Source organism: Hippopotamus amphibius, chromosome 4 (genome assembly GCF_030028045.1).
Source record: "Hippopotamus amphibius kiboko isolate mHipAmp2 chromosome 4, mHipAmp2.hap2, whole genome shotgun sequence".
Taxonomy (NCBI): domain Eukaryota; kingdom Metazoa; phylum Chordata; class Mammalia; order Artiodactyla; family Hippopotamidae; genus Hippopotamus; species Hippopotamus amphibius.
Genome location: NC_080189.1, coordinates 18,910,632 through 18,925,649, shown reverse-complemented (window position 1 = coordinate 18,925,649; position 15,018 = coordinate 18,910,632). Strand labels below are relative to the sequence as shown.

Here is a 15,018-nt window from a genome sequence, read left to right as displayed (position 1 = left end):
TTTTTTTAAATTTATGTACTGGCTTATTTAAGTAATCTTCAATCCTTTTATATATTTGCCTTTCCTATTGTGATTTTCCATTTCCTATAAATACTTCTTTTCTATTTAGAGAAGACCTTTCAATATTTCTTTTAGGTTAGATTTAGTATTGTTGTATTCTTTTATTTTTTGCTTGTCTGAGAAATTCTTTATCCCTCTGTTTATTCTAAATGATAATCTTGCTGGGTAGAGTATCCCAGGTTGCACGGTTTTCCCTTTTAGGACTTTGAAAGGGACTTTGCACTCCCTTCTGATCTGCACAGTTTCTGCAGAGAGAACAGCTGATAGCCTTATGAGGGTTCCCTTGTAGAAGACTCTGTTTTTCTCTTCCTGCCTTTAGAATCCTCTCTTTATCTTTAACTTTTGCCATTTTAATTCTGATATGTCTTGGTGTGGGTCTGTTTATGTTCATCTTGTTTGGGACCATCTGTGCTTCCTGTACCTGGATATCTTTTTCCTTCTTTAGATTTTAGAAAGTTTTCAGCCGTAATTTCTTCAAATACATTTTCAATCCCCTTTTCTCTCTCTTCTCCTTCTGGAACCCCTATTATGTATAGGTTGGCACTCTTTATATTATCCTGTAAACTTCATATGTTGCTTTCTTTTTTTTTTTTTTTTTTTTGTCTTTCTGTCTGCTATTCTGATTGGGTGATTTCCGTTATCCTATCTTCCAGATCACTTATTTATTCTTCTGTGACACTTAGCTATTCATTGATTCTAGATTGGCAATTGAATTAGCTAATTTTGATTAGTTCATCTTTATAGTCTAGATCCTTGTTATAGTGATCTGCATTTCTATTGATAATCTTTTTTAATTCCTTTAGCATTTTTATTCCTTCCTTTTTGAACTCACTTGGGGCTTAGAAGACCAGTGAGGTCTATTTCACTAGTTGTTCTTTCAGGGAAGTTCTCTCATTTTTTTAACTGGGAGTAGTTCCTCTACTTTCTCTGTCTCTATGAACTTAGGAGAAGCAGTTATCTATTGTGGTCCTGAAGGGGTGTTTTTATGTGGAAGCATCCCTATGTAGACCATGTGAGTTCAGTATTTTTGGTACAAGGGCTGCTTTTGGTATGGATACCAGCCACATCTTTCTTCAGTGTGTGCTGGCCATTATCCCCTTAGGGATTAGGGGTGTGATTGGTTTTGTAGTGTCTAGAGTCTGTGCTTGATGTGACGTGGGGTTTCCTCTTTCTCTGTGGTTGCCATTGCCTTGTTGGGTTTTGGGTCTGCTCCATGGTTTTGGAGTAGAAGCCCTGAAGGTTGGGTTCGATAAGGTTCTTTTGCCCTTGAGTGTGTGCCCTGCCCCAAAGGAGGTGATAGCTGAAGCAAGTGAGGCTCTTTGGTCACAGCAAACCTATGCACCACCTGTGTGGGTATCTGCAGTTCCTCTCAGATGCAGCCCAAGATCCCATCCCTTTCTTTGTTGTGTTTGTCCCAGATTAGTACAAGGCTGTGGTGTGCAATAGGCTGGGGCTGAGGATGTGGGCATTGTGGTGCAGAAATTGAGGTGGCTGTGCTGCTGCCTGGGATCTGAGCTGCGTCTGTGGCATACTTCTCCCTGGACCTGTCTACCCAGATCTGGTGCTGAGCTGCAGTGTGGAGTGGGCAGAGCCAGCATACTTTCACTGGGAAATAGGTTGCTCCATAGTCCTCACCAGGGCCTGTGTGCCCAAGATTCAGCACTCAGCTGCTGCACGTTATTGTGGCACTGCCTGGTGTGTGTGCTGACAATGGTCACCATACTTACAGAAAGTTTATAGTACTATTTTGTAGACTTCTTTCCCCACCTTTTTCTCTTTCAAATTTTGCCTATCTGTTGGAAGAAAGAAGGTACCTCACTATTTTAACTAACAATTCCTTGATTGCTATAGAAATTGAGTGTTATTTCATATGCCTGACTATTTATATTCCACCTTGTTATAAATTGTGCATTCATAGTAATCCTTTGTTAACTTTGTTTATGTTGTTTCTGTTGTTTAGAATTATTTTGATGTTAAGTTTGTCATTATTCATTTGTGGCTCTTTATTTTTATATCTTTTTAAGCTACAAAGGCCTTTCCTACACCAGGGTCATGAATATAATCATCTAAATTTCCTTTAAGTACTTTTATCTACTTGTTTGTATTTTGGTATTTAATATCTCTATAATTTACAAATAGAGGTATGGATCTAATTTTATTTTCTAACTCATAAATAGCTACCTTGCCATTTTTGAGTCATACTGTAAATTAGGCAAAATGTAGTCTATTCACATAATGGAACACTAGATGATTAATTACTGCTGGATAAGTGAATCTATGTAAGAATCCTGAGAAGTAGCAATGGAAGGTAATGTTATCCCTTATTTACATATAGTAAGATTTATGTTCAAAGAGGCCGCCATGGCCAACCAAAATCATATAGAAACAGTGTTAGAATAGAAATCAGTTTGTCTGACTCCTAGTCCAATTGCTGTATCTGCTGTTATACAAAAAATAGCCAAGAATTAAATCTAGCTAAAAAGCCACATTTCAGAAGTAAAAGAGCAAGGGGAGTCAGTGAGACAAAATGGAGAACCAAGTATGTGAAATATAGAAAGAAAACTAGGAAGTGTAGCATCATAAAAAAAACAAGGGGAATGAGCTTAAGGAGGGATGATTATCAACATCAAATTGATGTCCCACAATTATCCCATTGAAAGAGGGCCACTGCATTACCTACTTGGGGCAACCCCATTGTATTCTATGAAAATTATGTCCTGGGGTTGTGTCACAGAGTGGCCCTAGAATGAGAACTGAAAAGTTGTAACAGAGTTCAGTAGCAACCTCTGAGAACATAGTTCCAGTAGGTGGTGAGGAATTATGGTCAGTGAGTGTCATTTAACGCATTAGACAAGTGTTGTCTCAGTATGATTAAGTTTAAGAAGGCTCAGCAGTAGAGAATTTGCTTAAAAAGCTTCAAGAAACAAACGTCTTTGGAGTAGCAATGAGAATTTAGCATACATTAATAGTGAAGTCAACAGTTATTTTCTGTCTATTGTGAATATTAATTATTACAAAATGTCATTAGTACTTTTGTTTTTTTAAATCCCATGAAGTATAACATATTTATAACAATATCCATAAGTATTCATAAATTAATGCTATTGGGAAAAAAATAGACTGTGTAAAAAAGTTATAGGAATTGGGGTTTTCCTTCTTATTACTCATGATTGTGTTTGAATCCTTTTTCAGCTGACTGTATTAGTGGCTCATTTTTCCCCCGGACTACACAAATACTATTGGAATATCAGCTAGGGAGATGGGTGCCACGTCTTCGTGAACCACGAGATTTATATGGTGTCTCTTCTTCTGGTCCACTGAGCCCAACACGGTGGCCATACCACTGCGACGTCATTGATAAAAAAGTCCAACATATTGGTATGTTCTTTGCAGTTTTTGGGATTCAAACATTGGCAAACTTACTTTGCCAAACTTGATTTCAATGAGAAGACTCATGGTATTAGAACAGTGTGTTCCAACAAAAATATAACATGAGCCATGTATATAATTTAAAATTTTATAGTAGTCACATTTTAAAAAGGTAAAAAAAAGGGGGGGAGAAATTGATTTCAAAAGATATTTAATCAAAATATATTCAAAATATTTTACTTTTTTTAATATGAAGTCTTCGAAATTTGCTCTGTATTTACACTTACATTTAAATTCAGTTCCAATCTCTCCACATCCTCACCAGCACTTGTCTTTGTTTTTTTGGATAATAGTCATCCTAACAGGTGTAAGATGATGTCTCACTGTGGCTTTGATTTACATTTCCCTGAAGATTACTGATGTTGATAATGCAGTCCCTATCAAAATTCCAGTGGCATTTTTTACAGAAATAAAAAACAACTCTAAATTTGGATGGAACCACAAAAGGCCACAAATAATCATATCAATCTTGAGAAAGAAGAACAAACCTGGAGGCATCACACATTCTGATTTCAAAATATATTACAAAGCTACAGTAACCAAAACAGTGTGGTCTTGGCATAAAGACACACATATAGGCCTATGGAACAGAATAGAGAGCCAGGAATAAATCCATGCATATATGTCAGCTGATATTTGACAAGAGTACCAAGAATACAAAATGGGGGAAATAAAAATGTTGTTGAGAAAATTGGATGTCAGCATGCAAAAGAATGAAATTAGAACCTTATACAAAAAAAATCAACTCAAAACAGATTAAAGACCTGAAACTGTTAAATTGCTAGAAAAAAAACAAGGGGGAAAGCTTCATGACATTGTTCTTGGCAATGATATCATGGATATGACACCAAAAGCACAGGCAACAAAAGCAAAAAGAGACAAGTGGGACTATGCCAAACTAAAAAGCTTCTACATGTAAGGGAAACAATCAAAGGAAATGCAAAGGCAGCCTATGGAATGGGAAAAATATTTGCAAAACATATACAGTAAAACCTTGGATTGCAAGTAACTTGTTCTGTGAGTGTTCTGCAAGACAAGCAAACATTTCTAATAAATTTTAACTTGATAAACAAGCAATGTCTTGCAATATGAGTAGTACGTGATGCCAAACGTCACATGATCACAACTCTCTTGCTGCGGGATTTCTCCAATTCTGCTTGGAGAAAACTGTGGCCTAATTGTGTTCTTGGAGATGACTTAGAGGGGCTTGCTCATGAACAGGAGCCGCCAGTTGTCAATGAAATTGTGTCCTTGCAGAAGACAGTGGGACTGGAGGTGAATGAGGATGACTTTCAAGAGCTGGTAGAGGAACATGGCCAGGAGCTGACCACCGACAAACTGATAGATTTGCATCGTGAGCAACAACAAGAGGTTATAGAGGAGATCTCGTCTACAGAGGAGGAGGAGAAAAAGGTGGAGGAAGTCAAATGAGATTAGGTAGATGTGAAAAATGTGGGAAACAGTGCAAAATTTTGTAGAAAAGCACCACCCGAATAAGGCTGTAGCAGTGCGAGCAATGAATCTGTTTAATGACAATGCAATGTCACATTTCTGCAGAATCCTCAAAAGGAGGCAAAAGCAAGTGTCATTGGATAGGTTCCTTGTTAAAGTTGCACAAAAAGAAGAAGAATCCATTGAGCCAATAGATAGCAGTGAGTCTGTTAGTGATAGTGAAAGTCATCTTACACAATAACCCTCCTCTCTCTTATCTCCCTCACACCAACCACGAAAGTTTTAAAAGGTAAGTGCAGGTTAATTTGTTTATTTTTCTTTATATTTTGTATTTTCTTTATTATTTTGTATTACATTAGAGTATTGAAATCATTTTTATAAGAATATTTTTGGGTTGTGGAATGAATCATCTGAGTTTCCATTATTTCTTATGGGGAAATTCACTTTGATATACAAGTGCTTTGGATTACAGGCATGTTTCCAGAACGAATTATGCTCACAAGCCAGGGTTTTACTGTATTTGATAAGGGGTTAATCTCTAAAATATATAAAGAATTGCTGCAACTCAGTAGCAAAAGAACTAATAACCAAATGAAAAAATGAGCTAAGAACTTGAATAGACATTTCTCCAAAAGAGACATACAAATGAACAACAGGTATATGTACTGACTTTTTTTTTTAATAAATTATTTATTCTTATTTACTGGCTGCATTGGGTCTTCATTGCTGTGCCCGGGCTTTCTATGGTTGTGGTGAGTGGGGGCTACTCTTCGTTGTGGTGCACAGGCTTCTCATTGTGGTGGCTTCTCTTGTTGCGGAGCATGGGCTCTAAGCGCGCCAGCTTCAGTAGTTGTGGCTCACGGGCTCTAGAGCGCAGGCTCAGTAGTTGTGGTGCATGGGCTTACTTGCGCCGTGGCATGTGGGATCTTCCCAGACCAGTGATCAAACCCATGTCCCCTGCATTGGCAGGCGGATTCTTAACCACTGTGTTACCAGGGAAGCCCCTATACTAACTTTTTATGTGAACTCTTTGATAAAATACTTTGCCCATTTTGTTGTTGGTTGTACTTTTTGTTTTCTTCTTGGTCTGTAAATGCTCTCTATATATTCAGAAGATTGGCTTACTACGTTGTATGTTTGCATCCTTTTTTTCTTAGTTTGTCATTTACCTTTTATATTTGTCATTCAGAAATTTTTAATTTTTATGTAGTCAGTATGTCTACTGTTTTTCCATGACTTCTGGGTTTTGAAATTCTCATGTTTTTCTTAACACTTTTCAACTTGTATTTTTTGTGATTAAATTTTTATTCATCAGGAATCCATTTCAATGCAAGAAGTAAGCTCCCAATTTAATCCTGTTAATTGTCTAGCCAAGTGTGCCAACAAGATTAGTAAGTAAATTATTTTTTTGTTTACTCATTTGGAAAAGCCACAATTATACTAGACTCCTAGGTCTGATTTTGAATTCTGTTCTATTCCATTAACTTGTCTATTCATATAATGGCACGAAACCCTTTATTACTATAGCTTTAAAACGGTAAGTTTTGCCATGGTAAGCTTAGTTCCCCATCATTACTTTTTTCTTTCTTTTTAATTCTCCAGTTTCTTGGCTATTTTTGCTGTACTGTATTTCTATATAGAATTTTTTAAAAAGCTTTCCTAGTTGCCCCCAAATTAAGATTGGTAACTTTATTGTGATCACACTACATTTATAGATTAATTTAAGGAGTGACATCTTTACAATATTGCATCTACCTATCCAAAAAGAAGGTATGTCTCAGTATTTATTCTAGTTTTCCTTTATCTCCTTTAATATAGTTTAAAATTTTTTTCCTGCACCTTTTCTAAGTTGTATTGTTAGGTATTATTTTCTTACTTGTTTTGTAAAAGTTAAGTTTTGTGTATTAATTTTGAAATGCCCTACCTTTAATTTTTGAATTATTATATATGTGCTAGATATACATCACCTGGTAGTAATGTAGTTAAATCTCCTCATTTCCAATTTTTATACCTCACACTTTTTATTTTTCTTGACTGAGTACACTGGTACTTTCAAAAAATATTTAATAATTTTATATTTATCTTATTCCTAATTTTAATGAGAATGCTTTTAGTGTTTTCCTTTTAAGCACTTCTGTTTGAAATAAATTTGCTTTCAATCCTATCAAGGAAATATCTATGTAGTCTTATATTATTAAGAAAATTTGCCAGGAATAACTACTAAATTTTATTAAATGCTTTTTTTCAGCATCTCTGGGGAGAAAGGATCATAATGTCCTCATTTGGTGTATTGCTTTGGTGAATTATACTAGTAGATTCCTTAAGTCAATATTATTGGAATAAACTACAGTTAATCATTATGCATTATTTTTAATGTGTTGCCAAATTGTTTGCTAATATTTTACACAGTATCTTTGCTTTAATATTCATAAATAAGATAAATTTTTAATTTTCTATCTTTTATACTTTTTAAGGTTTTGTTTTAAATATTTCTTAAATTTCTTTCTCTGTGTTCTAGAACAATTTGAATAATACTGCAATTAGCTGTTCTTTTAAGCTTGACAGAATTTCCCTTAACTATCTGGACATAATTATTATTGTTGTTTTAGAGTTACAAAGAATATTTTTATTATAAAACTTACATTTCTTCTTTGTTAGTTTAGGTTTTCTATCTATTCTTGGGACAGTTTTGGTTATTTGTATTTTCCTAGAAAAATAATACTTTTCATGGAGGATTTTTAATTTATTTACATAGATTTAGGCAAAGAATTCTCTTGTGATTGTTATAATTTCCATTGAACGTAAGAATTTTTTTCTCTATTCTCATATTTTAAGTATTTATGCATTCTTAATTTCTTCTCCTGATTATATTAGTGGGATTTATCTTGTTACTTTTGTCAAAGAATCAATGTTTGAATATATTTATTCTTTTGTGCTGTTTTCTAATTCATTAATTTGATTATTAGAATTATCTCAGAATTATTCATAAAATAATAAATCATGTCTATGTGTCTAATTGTGGTATACCATTAAGGGAAGTTTTAGCTCCCAGTATTTAACTTAAAAGGTTAATGCTGTTTCACTTCTTAATGAACTTATAGTATTGATGTGGATCATTTTTCAAAGTATTTTAGTGGTACCAGTTCAAGGACAATAGGTATAAAACTGTGATTCGATCCACAAATTTCTGAACAGTGTTTGTAGTATACACCTGGTTGTGTTGATGTGAGAGTTTTTTGATACAGGTGTTCTGTGACTGCATCTGTCTTCAGGCCTAGTGAAGGCACGGCTCATGAGTGTAAAACATCTGAGGAGATTAGTATTCAGATTGTTATTTCTATAGGAAATACTGCTCGGTTATCTACTTCTAATAGTCATAATTCTCCTGGTTTTAGGTCTGATGTTGGGATTATGTAGGAGTCAAAATTTAAATCCTCATAGTCTGTATATTCATAGCTTCAGTATCACTGGTGTCCTGTAGTGTTTACAGTAAGGGAAGGGTTATTAATTTCATCTGTCATGTAAAGAATTTGTAATGATGACAAGGCAGTTAGAATTAGGATAATGGCTGGTAAGATTGTCCAGATAGTTTCTAGTTCTTATGCATCTATTGTACTTGTATGCGTTAGTTTAGTTGTTAACATTAGTGAAATAATATAGAAGACCAAGGAGCTGATTAAAAACATAATTATCAATATGTGATCATGAAAATGTAGTAATTCTTCTATAATGGGTGATGGTGCATCCTGAAAAATAATTGGAAAGGATATGCCATGGAGATATAAAGGACTTTCACCTATAATTTAACTTTGACAAAGTTATATACAATTTTACTAATATCTCATTTATTGAGAAAGACATACCAGTTATGATATTGGCTTGAAACCAGTAGAAGAGGGTTCAGTTCCTTCATTTCTTAGCTATTTTGAGTGAACATAAGTGGGCTCTTCAAATGTGTGATGTGGTGATGGACCTCCACTTATTCATTCTAGGTTTGTAGTAATTAGCTCTACTGTTAAGACCTCATTTTGATGTGAATGCCTCTCATTATGAAAATTATTAATATTGTTAGTGAAATGAATGAGCCTATTGATGAGATAGTGTTTCATGTTGTGTATGCATCTGGGTAGTTGGAATATTGTCCTGGTATTCCAGATAGACCTAGGAAATGTTGAGGGAAGAAGGTTATATTTACACCTTCAAATATAATTACAAAGTGAATTTTTGCTCATGTTGAGTTGAGTGTATAGCTTGAGAATAGTGGGAATCAGTGTATGAAGCCTCCCATAATGGTGAACGTGGCTCCTATTGATAATACGTAGTGGAAGTGTGCAACTACATAATGTGTATCATGAAGCACAGTGTCTAGTGATGAGTTAGCTAGGACAAATTCCTGTTAGTCCACCTACTGTAAAAAGGAAGATGACGCCTAGGGCTCATATTATGGCTGGAGATCATTTGATATTACTTCCATAAAGGCTTGCTAGTCAACTAAATACTTTTACTCCTGTTCGAATAGCAATAATTATTGTGGCTGATGTAAAATACGCTTGTGTGTTAACATCTATACCTACTGTAAATATGTGGTGAGCTCATATGATGAATCCTAAAAATCTGATTGATATTATAGCTCATACTATACCTATGTACCCCAAAGGCTCTTTTTTTTCCCTGAATAATACATTATAATATGCGAGATTATTCCAAATCCAGATAAAATTAGAATATAAACCTAGGATTGCCAAAGAATTAGAATAGATGTTGATATAAAATTGGATCTTCCTCTCCTGTGGAGTCAAAAAAGTTTGTATTTAGGGTTTGGTCTATTAATAGCATAGTAATTCCAGCTGATGGTACAGGTAATGATAGTAGCAGTGGCACAACTGTAATTAAAACTGATCATACAAATAATGATGTTTGATATTGGGATATAACAGGTGGTTTTATGTTAACAATTGTAGTAATAAAATTAATAGCATGTAAAATTGAGGAAACACCTGCGAAATGAAGGGGAAAGATAGTAAGGTCTACTGAAGCTCCAGTATGGGCGACGTTTCTGGCTAAAGGTGGATATACAGTTCAACCTGTACTGGTACTGGCTTCAACTATTGATGATGCAAGTAGTAGTAGGAAAGAGGGTAGAAGTAATTAGAAGCGTATATTTATACGGGGAAGGGCTGTATCGGGTGCCCTGATCATTAGTGGGACTAGTCAGTTCCTGAAGCCTCCAATTATAATGGGCATAACTATAAAGAAAATTATTACAAATGTATGGGCTGTTACAGCTACATAGTAATCTGATCATCTCCAAGCACTGTTCCATGTTGACCTAGTTCAGCACAAATTAATAGGCTTAAGGCAGTGCCCACTATCCCAGCCCAAGCACCAAATAGTAGATATTATATGAAGTACCGATATCTTTATGGTTGGTTGAGAATAGTCAGCAGTTTATGAACATAGGTAGAAAGGCTGAGTAAGCATTAGATTGTAAATGTAAAGACAGAGGTTGAATCCTCTTTTTGCCACGTCCTGTGGTGAAGTTGATATATTGAAGTGCAAATTCAAAGAAGCAGCTTTAATTCTTCCAGGGCTTCTCCCCGCCTTTTTTTTCCTGGAGGTGGAAGAAGTAGATTGAAGTCAGTTGACCAGGTATTTAGCTGTTAACTAAAAGTTTTGTGGGAAATGTAATTCCACCAATCTAGTGAGGATTTAGCTTAAAGTGTTTGATTTGCATTCAGTTGATGTAGGATATAGTCTTGCAATCCTTATTAAGCAGGAATTAAGTAAATTATACTTGCTAAGTCTTTGAAGGTTCTTGGTCTATGTAACCTAAATTCCTAATCCATTACTGAGAGTACTGGTGTAAGGGGTAGGAGCATTGTGGATATTATAATTACTGTTGGTAGGAAAATTGTTCGTTTTGTAAAATCAAATTTTCATTTTATTTTTATATTATTTATGGAGGGAAATATAGTTAGTGCTGTAGAGTATGTGAGTCGTATGTAGAAGTACAGGTTGAGTAGTGCTGTAGTAACTATTAGTGTGGGTAAAATAATGTTGTTTTTTGTTATGTCTTGAATGATTATTCACTTTGGCATAAATCCTGGTAGTGGTGGGAGGCATCCCATGGATAATAGGCGATGAGGATGAGGGTTGTTTGTAATAATGAGTATTTTGTTTCATGTGTGTGATAGTGTAGTGGTAGCTGAGCTGTAAATGAATAATATGAATATGATGAGTGTTACTGTAATGTAAATCAGTAAGTTTAGGATTGTTATAGTTGGGTTATACAGTATAATGGCTGTTATTCATCCTCTGTGAGCAGTTGATGAGTAAGCTATAATTTTTCATAGTTGGGTTTGGTTTAATCCACCTCACCCCCAAATTATGATTGATAGTATGGATATAGGTAATATTAGGCTTAGTCTGATGGATGGTGAGGTTTGGTATAATGCTGACAGGGGTGCAAGGTTTTGTCATGTTAATAAGATTAAGCCTATTAATGAGATGCCTTGTATAACTTCAGATACTCAGAAGTGCAATGGAGATAGTCCTACTTTTATGGTTAGGGCTATTGTTATTACTGTTGATGCTGTTGGATTAAAGATTTTTATAATGGTTCATTGGCTGGAATATAACAGGTTAATGATAACGGCTTTTATAAGAGGGTGAGTCAAAAATTATCTGCACTCCAGTTATATTAAAGTTTCTGTTGGCTGCACTGTCTTATCAGCGCTTTCCGTTCAAGGCTACTGTCTCCCCAGTCACTGCTGTGCAGGTGTGAACATGTTACATCAGTTCATTTGTAACTGCAGTGTGAACAAAAATGGATGCCACACTTGTGATCTGCATGAAAGAAAAGCAGCGTGCAGTGATTCGTTTTCTGTGGTCTGAGGGTGTGCACATCTGCACAGTTCTGCCCATATTGTCAACACTCTGCAAAAACTTCATTTTGAGGCATTAAAGCATCCTCCCTGTAGTCCTGATCTTGCTCCACTGGATTTTCACCTGTTTGGTCCCCTGAAAGCAGCCCTATGAGGACAAAGATTCACTTCTGATGAAGAAATAAAGACAGCAGTGCATTCATGGCTTGCAGCTCAGCCTAAAACATTTTTTAATGAGGGAATATGAAAGCTTGTTGACAGATGGACAAAGTGTATTGGAAAGCAAGGAGATTATGTCAAAAAATGATGTGTTTGTCTTTTCTAAAAGTTAATTAAAATAAGTTCTACAGCCAGAGTGCGGATAATTTTTGATTCACCCTTGTAAGTAATTTTGATGCAGTAGCTTGTGTTAGGAAATATTTAGTGGATGCTTCTAAAGCTTGTAGGTTAAATTTTTTATTATAATGGGAATAATGGCTGAAACCGATTCAGATTAAGTCAGTGGGAACTGGTTATTACAATTGTGAGTCCTGAGATAATGGTTGTTAGGCTGATGATAAAGATGATGGGATTTATTAGTATGGGAAATGTACAGACCAACATTTTCTGGGTATGGGCCTGATAGCTTTTTTTTTTTAATTTTATTTATTTATTTATTATTTTTTAGGGTGTACACCAAGTTCAATCATCTGTTTTTATACACATATCCCCGTATTCCCTCCCTCCCTCGACTCCCTGCCCCGATAGCTTATTTAGCTGACTTAGAGTATGGTGTAATATTGGTAGCATGAAGAATTTTGAATTCTTAAGGGTAGGTTTGATTTGTATGATTCTAGAAATAAAAGGATTTAAACCTCTGTTATTTACTCTATCAAAGTAGCTCTTTTATCAGACATTTTTTATGTTTGTGGATGGATGCTTGATATAATAATAGGTAATAAGACATGTCATATGCATAGGGCTAGCATTAGTGGTAGGAAGTTTCTTTCACAGTAAATGTATTAATTGATTGTATTGGAATCAAGGATAGGATGCTCAAATTCATAGGAAAGAGATGATTAGTAATAGTGTTTTGATAATAAAGTTGTTTGCGTATAGTTCTGGTATATAGGGGTTATGGAATGCTCCTAGAAATAGGATTGTTGTGAAAATGTTTATTATGATAATATTGGTGTATTCTGCTAAGAAAAATATGGCAAATGGATATTCTGTGTTGAAACCTGCATATTCTACATTGAAACCTGATACAAGTTCAGACTCTCCTGTTAGGTCAAAAGGGGCTTGGTTAGTTTCTGCTAGAGTGGAAATAAATCACATTATAGCTAGGGGTCATGATGGGAACATTATTCATAAATGTTCTTCTGTTATGATGAGGGTTGAGAGGGTGAAAAATCCATTTATTAAGAGAACCGATAAAAGAATAATTCTAGTATAATTTCACATGAAATTGTTTGCGCTGCTGCTTGTAGGGCTCCAATTGGTACGTGTCTTGAGTTGGAAGCCTATCCAGATCATAAGATGGAGTATACAGCTAGGCTTGATATAGCTAGTGTCAACAATACTCCTAGATTTATATTAATGAGGGGGTAGGGTAAGGGTAAGGGGATTCATATGGTTAGGGCTAGAATTAGGGCTAGGATTGGTACAATGATGAATATGGAAACGGAGACTGTAGCTGGTCATAGTGGTCCTTTAATGAATAACTTGACTGTATCAGCAGTGGGTTGTAATAGACCATGTGGCCCTACAGTATTTGGCTCTTTTCAAAGTTGCATATAATCTAAAATTTTTTCACTCAATTAATGTTAGGAATTCTATGGCTAAAAGAATGGGGATAACAAGTGTTAAGATGTTACTTATAAACATTTTGAACCTCTGGCTATAAAGGTATAAGTTTTACACAATTTCTGGGCTCTGCCACCTTAACAAACCTTGGTCTTGGATAGATGTTTTATATGTGTTAATTGAGATTATATCAGTTAGTTTTAAGGCGCTTTTTAAAGTGCCTTATTCTCCTGTCCTTTCGTACTGGGAGAAATGTATAATAGATGGAAACCAACCTGGATTACTCCAGTCTGAACTCGGATCCCATAGGACTTTAATCATTGAACAAACGAACCTTTAATAGCGGTTATACCATTGGAGTGTCCTGATCCAGCACTGAGGTCGTTATTGTCGTTATTAAACCCTATTGTCGATATGAACTCTAGAATAGGATTGCACTGTTATCCCTAGGATAACTTGTTCCATTGATCAGTTTTTTGGATCAATAAGTGATAATATGTTTTGACTGGTAAGTTTAGACTTTAATCACTCAGAGGCTTTTTTGTTCTCCGAGGTCACCCCAACCAAAATTTTCAACCCATACAAATTTTTGTTATCCCTTGATGGTTTAGTTATATTTTGGGGGGTTGATAGATTAAAGCTCCATTGGGTCTTCTCCTCTTACTTTGTTATTCCCGCCTCTTCACAGGAAGGTCAATTTCACTGATTGAAACTAAGAGACAGTAAAACCCTTGTGTGGCCATTCATACAAGTCCTTATTTAGAGGACAAATGATGATGCTGCCTTTGCACAGTCTGGATACTACAGCCATTTAACAGTTGTCACTGGGCAGGCAGTGCCTCTAATACTAGTTATGCTACAGGTGATGTTTTTGGTAAACAGGTGGGGTTTGTGTCTGCCAAGTTCATTTTACTTTTTTTAATCTTTCCTTGGGTGCATGCCTATGTTGGATTAACAATGTGGTTAATAAATAGTTTAATGTTGAGTTTATTTACTGTTAATTATCAGTATATTATTAGTTACTGATGTGAACTTATGCAGGGAGAAATAACTTCTTGTTACTCATATTAACATTATTGCCTCTATTGGTTAATAAACTAGTCCAGTATAAATCTAGGAGTTGATTTGCTTATTATTGGTATTAAGGTAAAATTATTGTTGAGCTTGAACTCTTTCTTAATTGGTGGCTGCTTTTAAGCCAGCTATGGTGTTGCTTATTTTTATCCTCTAGATAAGGTTGTACCCATTTCTAAAAAGCTGTACCTTTTAGACTAACATTTAAAGATACATTAAAATTTATAAAAGGTTTTTGGCAATTTTTAAAGTTGAACTGAAACTTTTCCTGGACATCCAGCTATCACCAGGCTCATTAGGACGGTCACCTCTCTTTGTGAATCTTCTCACTATT

General features: G+C 35.2%; 2 protein-coding genes across 8 annotated transcripts in view; one reads left to right on the top strand and one right to left on the bottom strand.

Moving 5' to 3' along the window:
• Positions 1 to 15,018, bottom strand: part of CYREN (cell cycle regulator of NHEJ) — a 132,644-nt gene that overhangs the window by 10,802 nt on the left and 106,824 nt on the right. The window lies entirely within an intron of this gene.
• The window catches only part of AGBL3 (AGBL carboxypeptidase 3), a 106,991-nt gene that overhangs the window by 9,760 nt on the left and 82,213 nt on the right, over positions 1 to 15,018 (top strand). For 6 of the 7 annotated variants that reach the window (XR_009053083.1, XM_057730515.1, XM_057730513.1 and 3 more), the window contains exon 4: positions 3,253 to 3,438. Coding sequence is in view for 6 of the 7 variants with exons in the window: in XM_057730515.1 (XP_057586498.1) it covers positions 3,253 to 3,438 (186 nt within the window). In the remaining variant the exon portion in view is untranslated. Of the gene's footprint in view, positions 1 to 3,252; positions 3,439 to 4,746; positions 5,209 to 15,018 lie in introns of those variants that run through there. The other variant, XM_057730514.1, reaches the window with a different exon arrangement.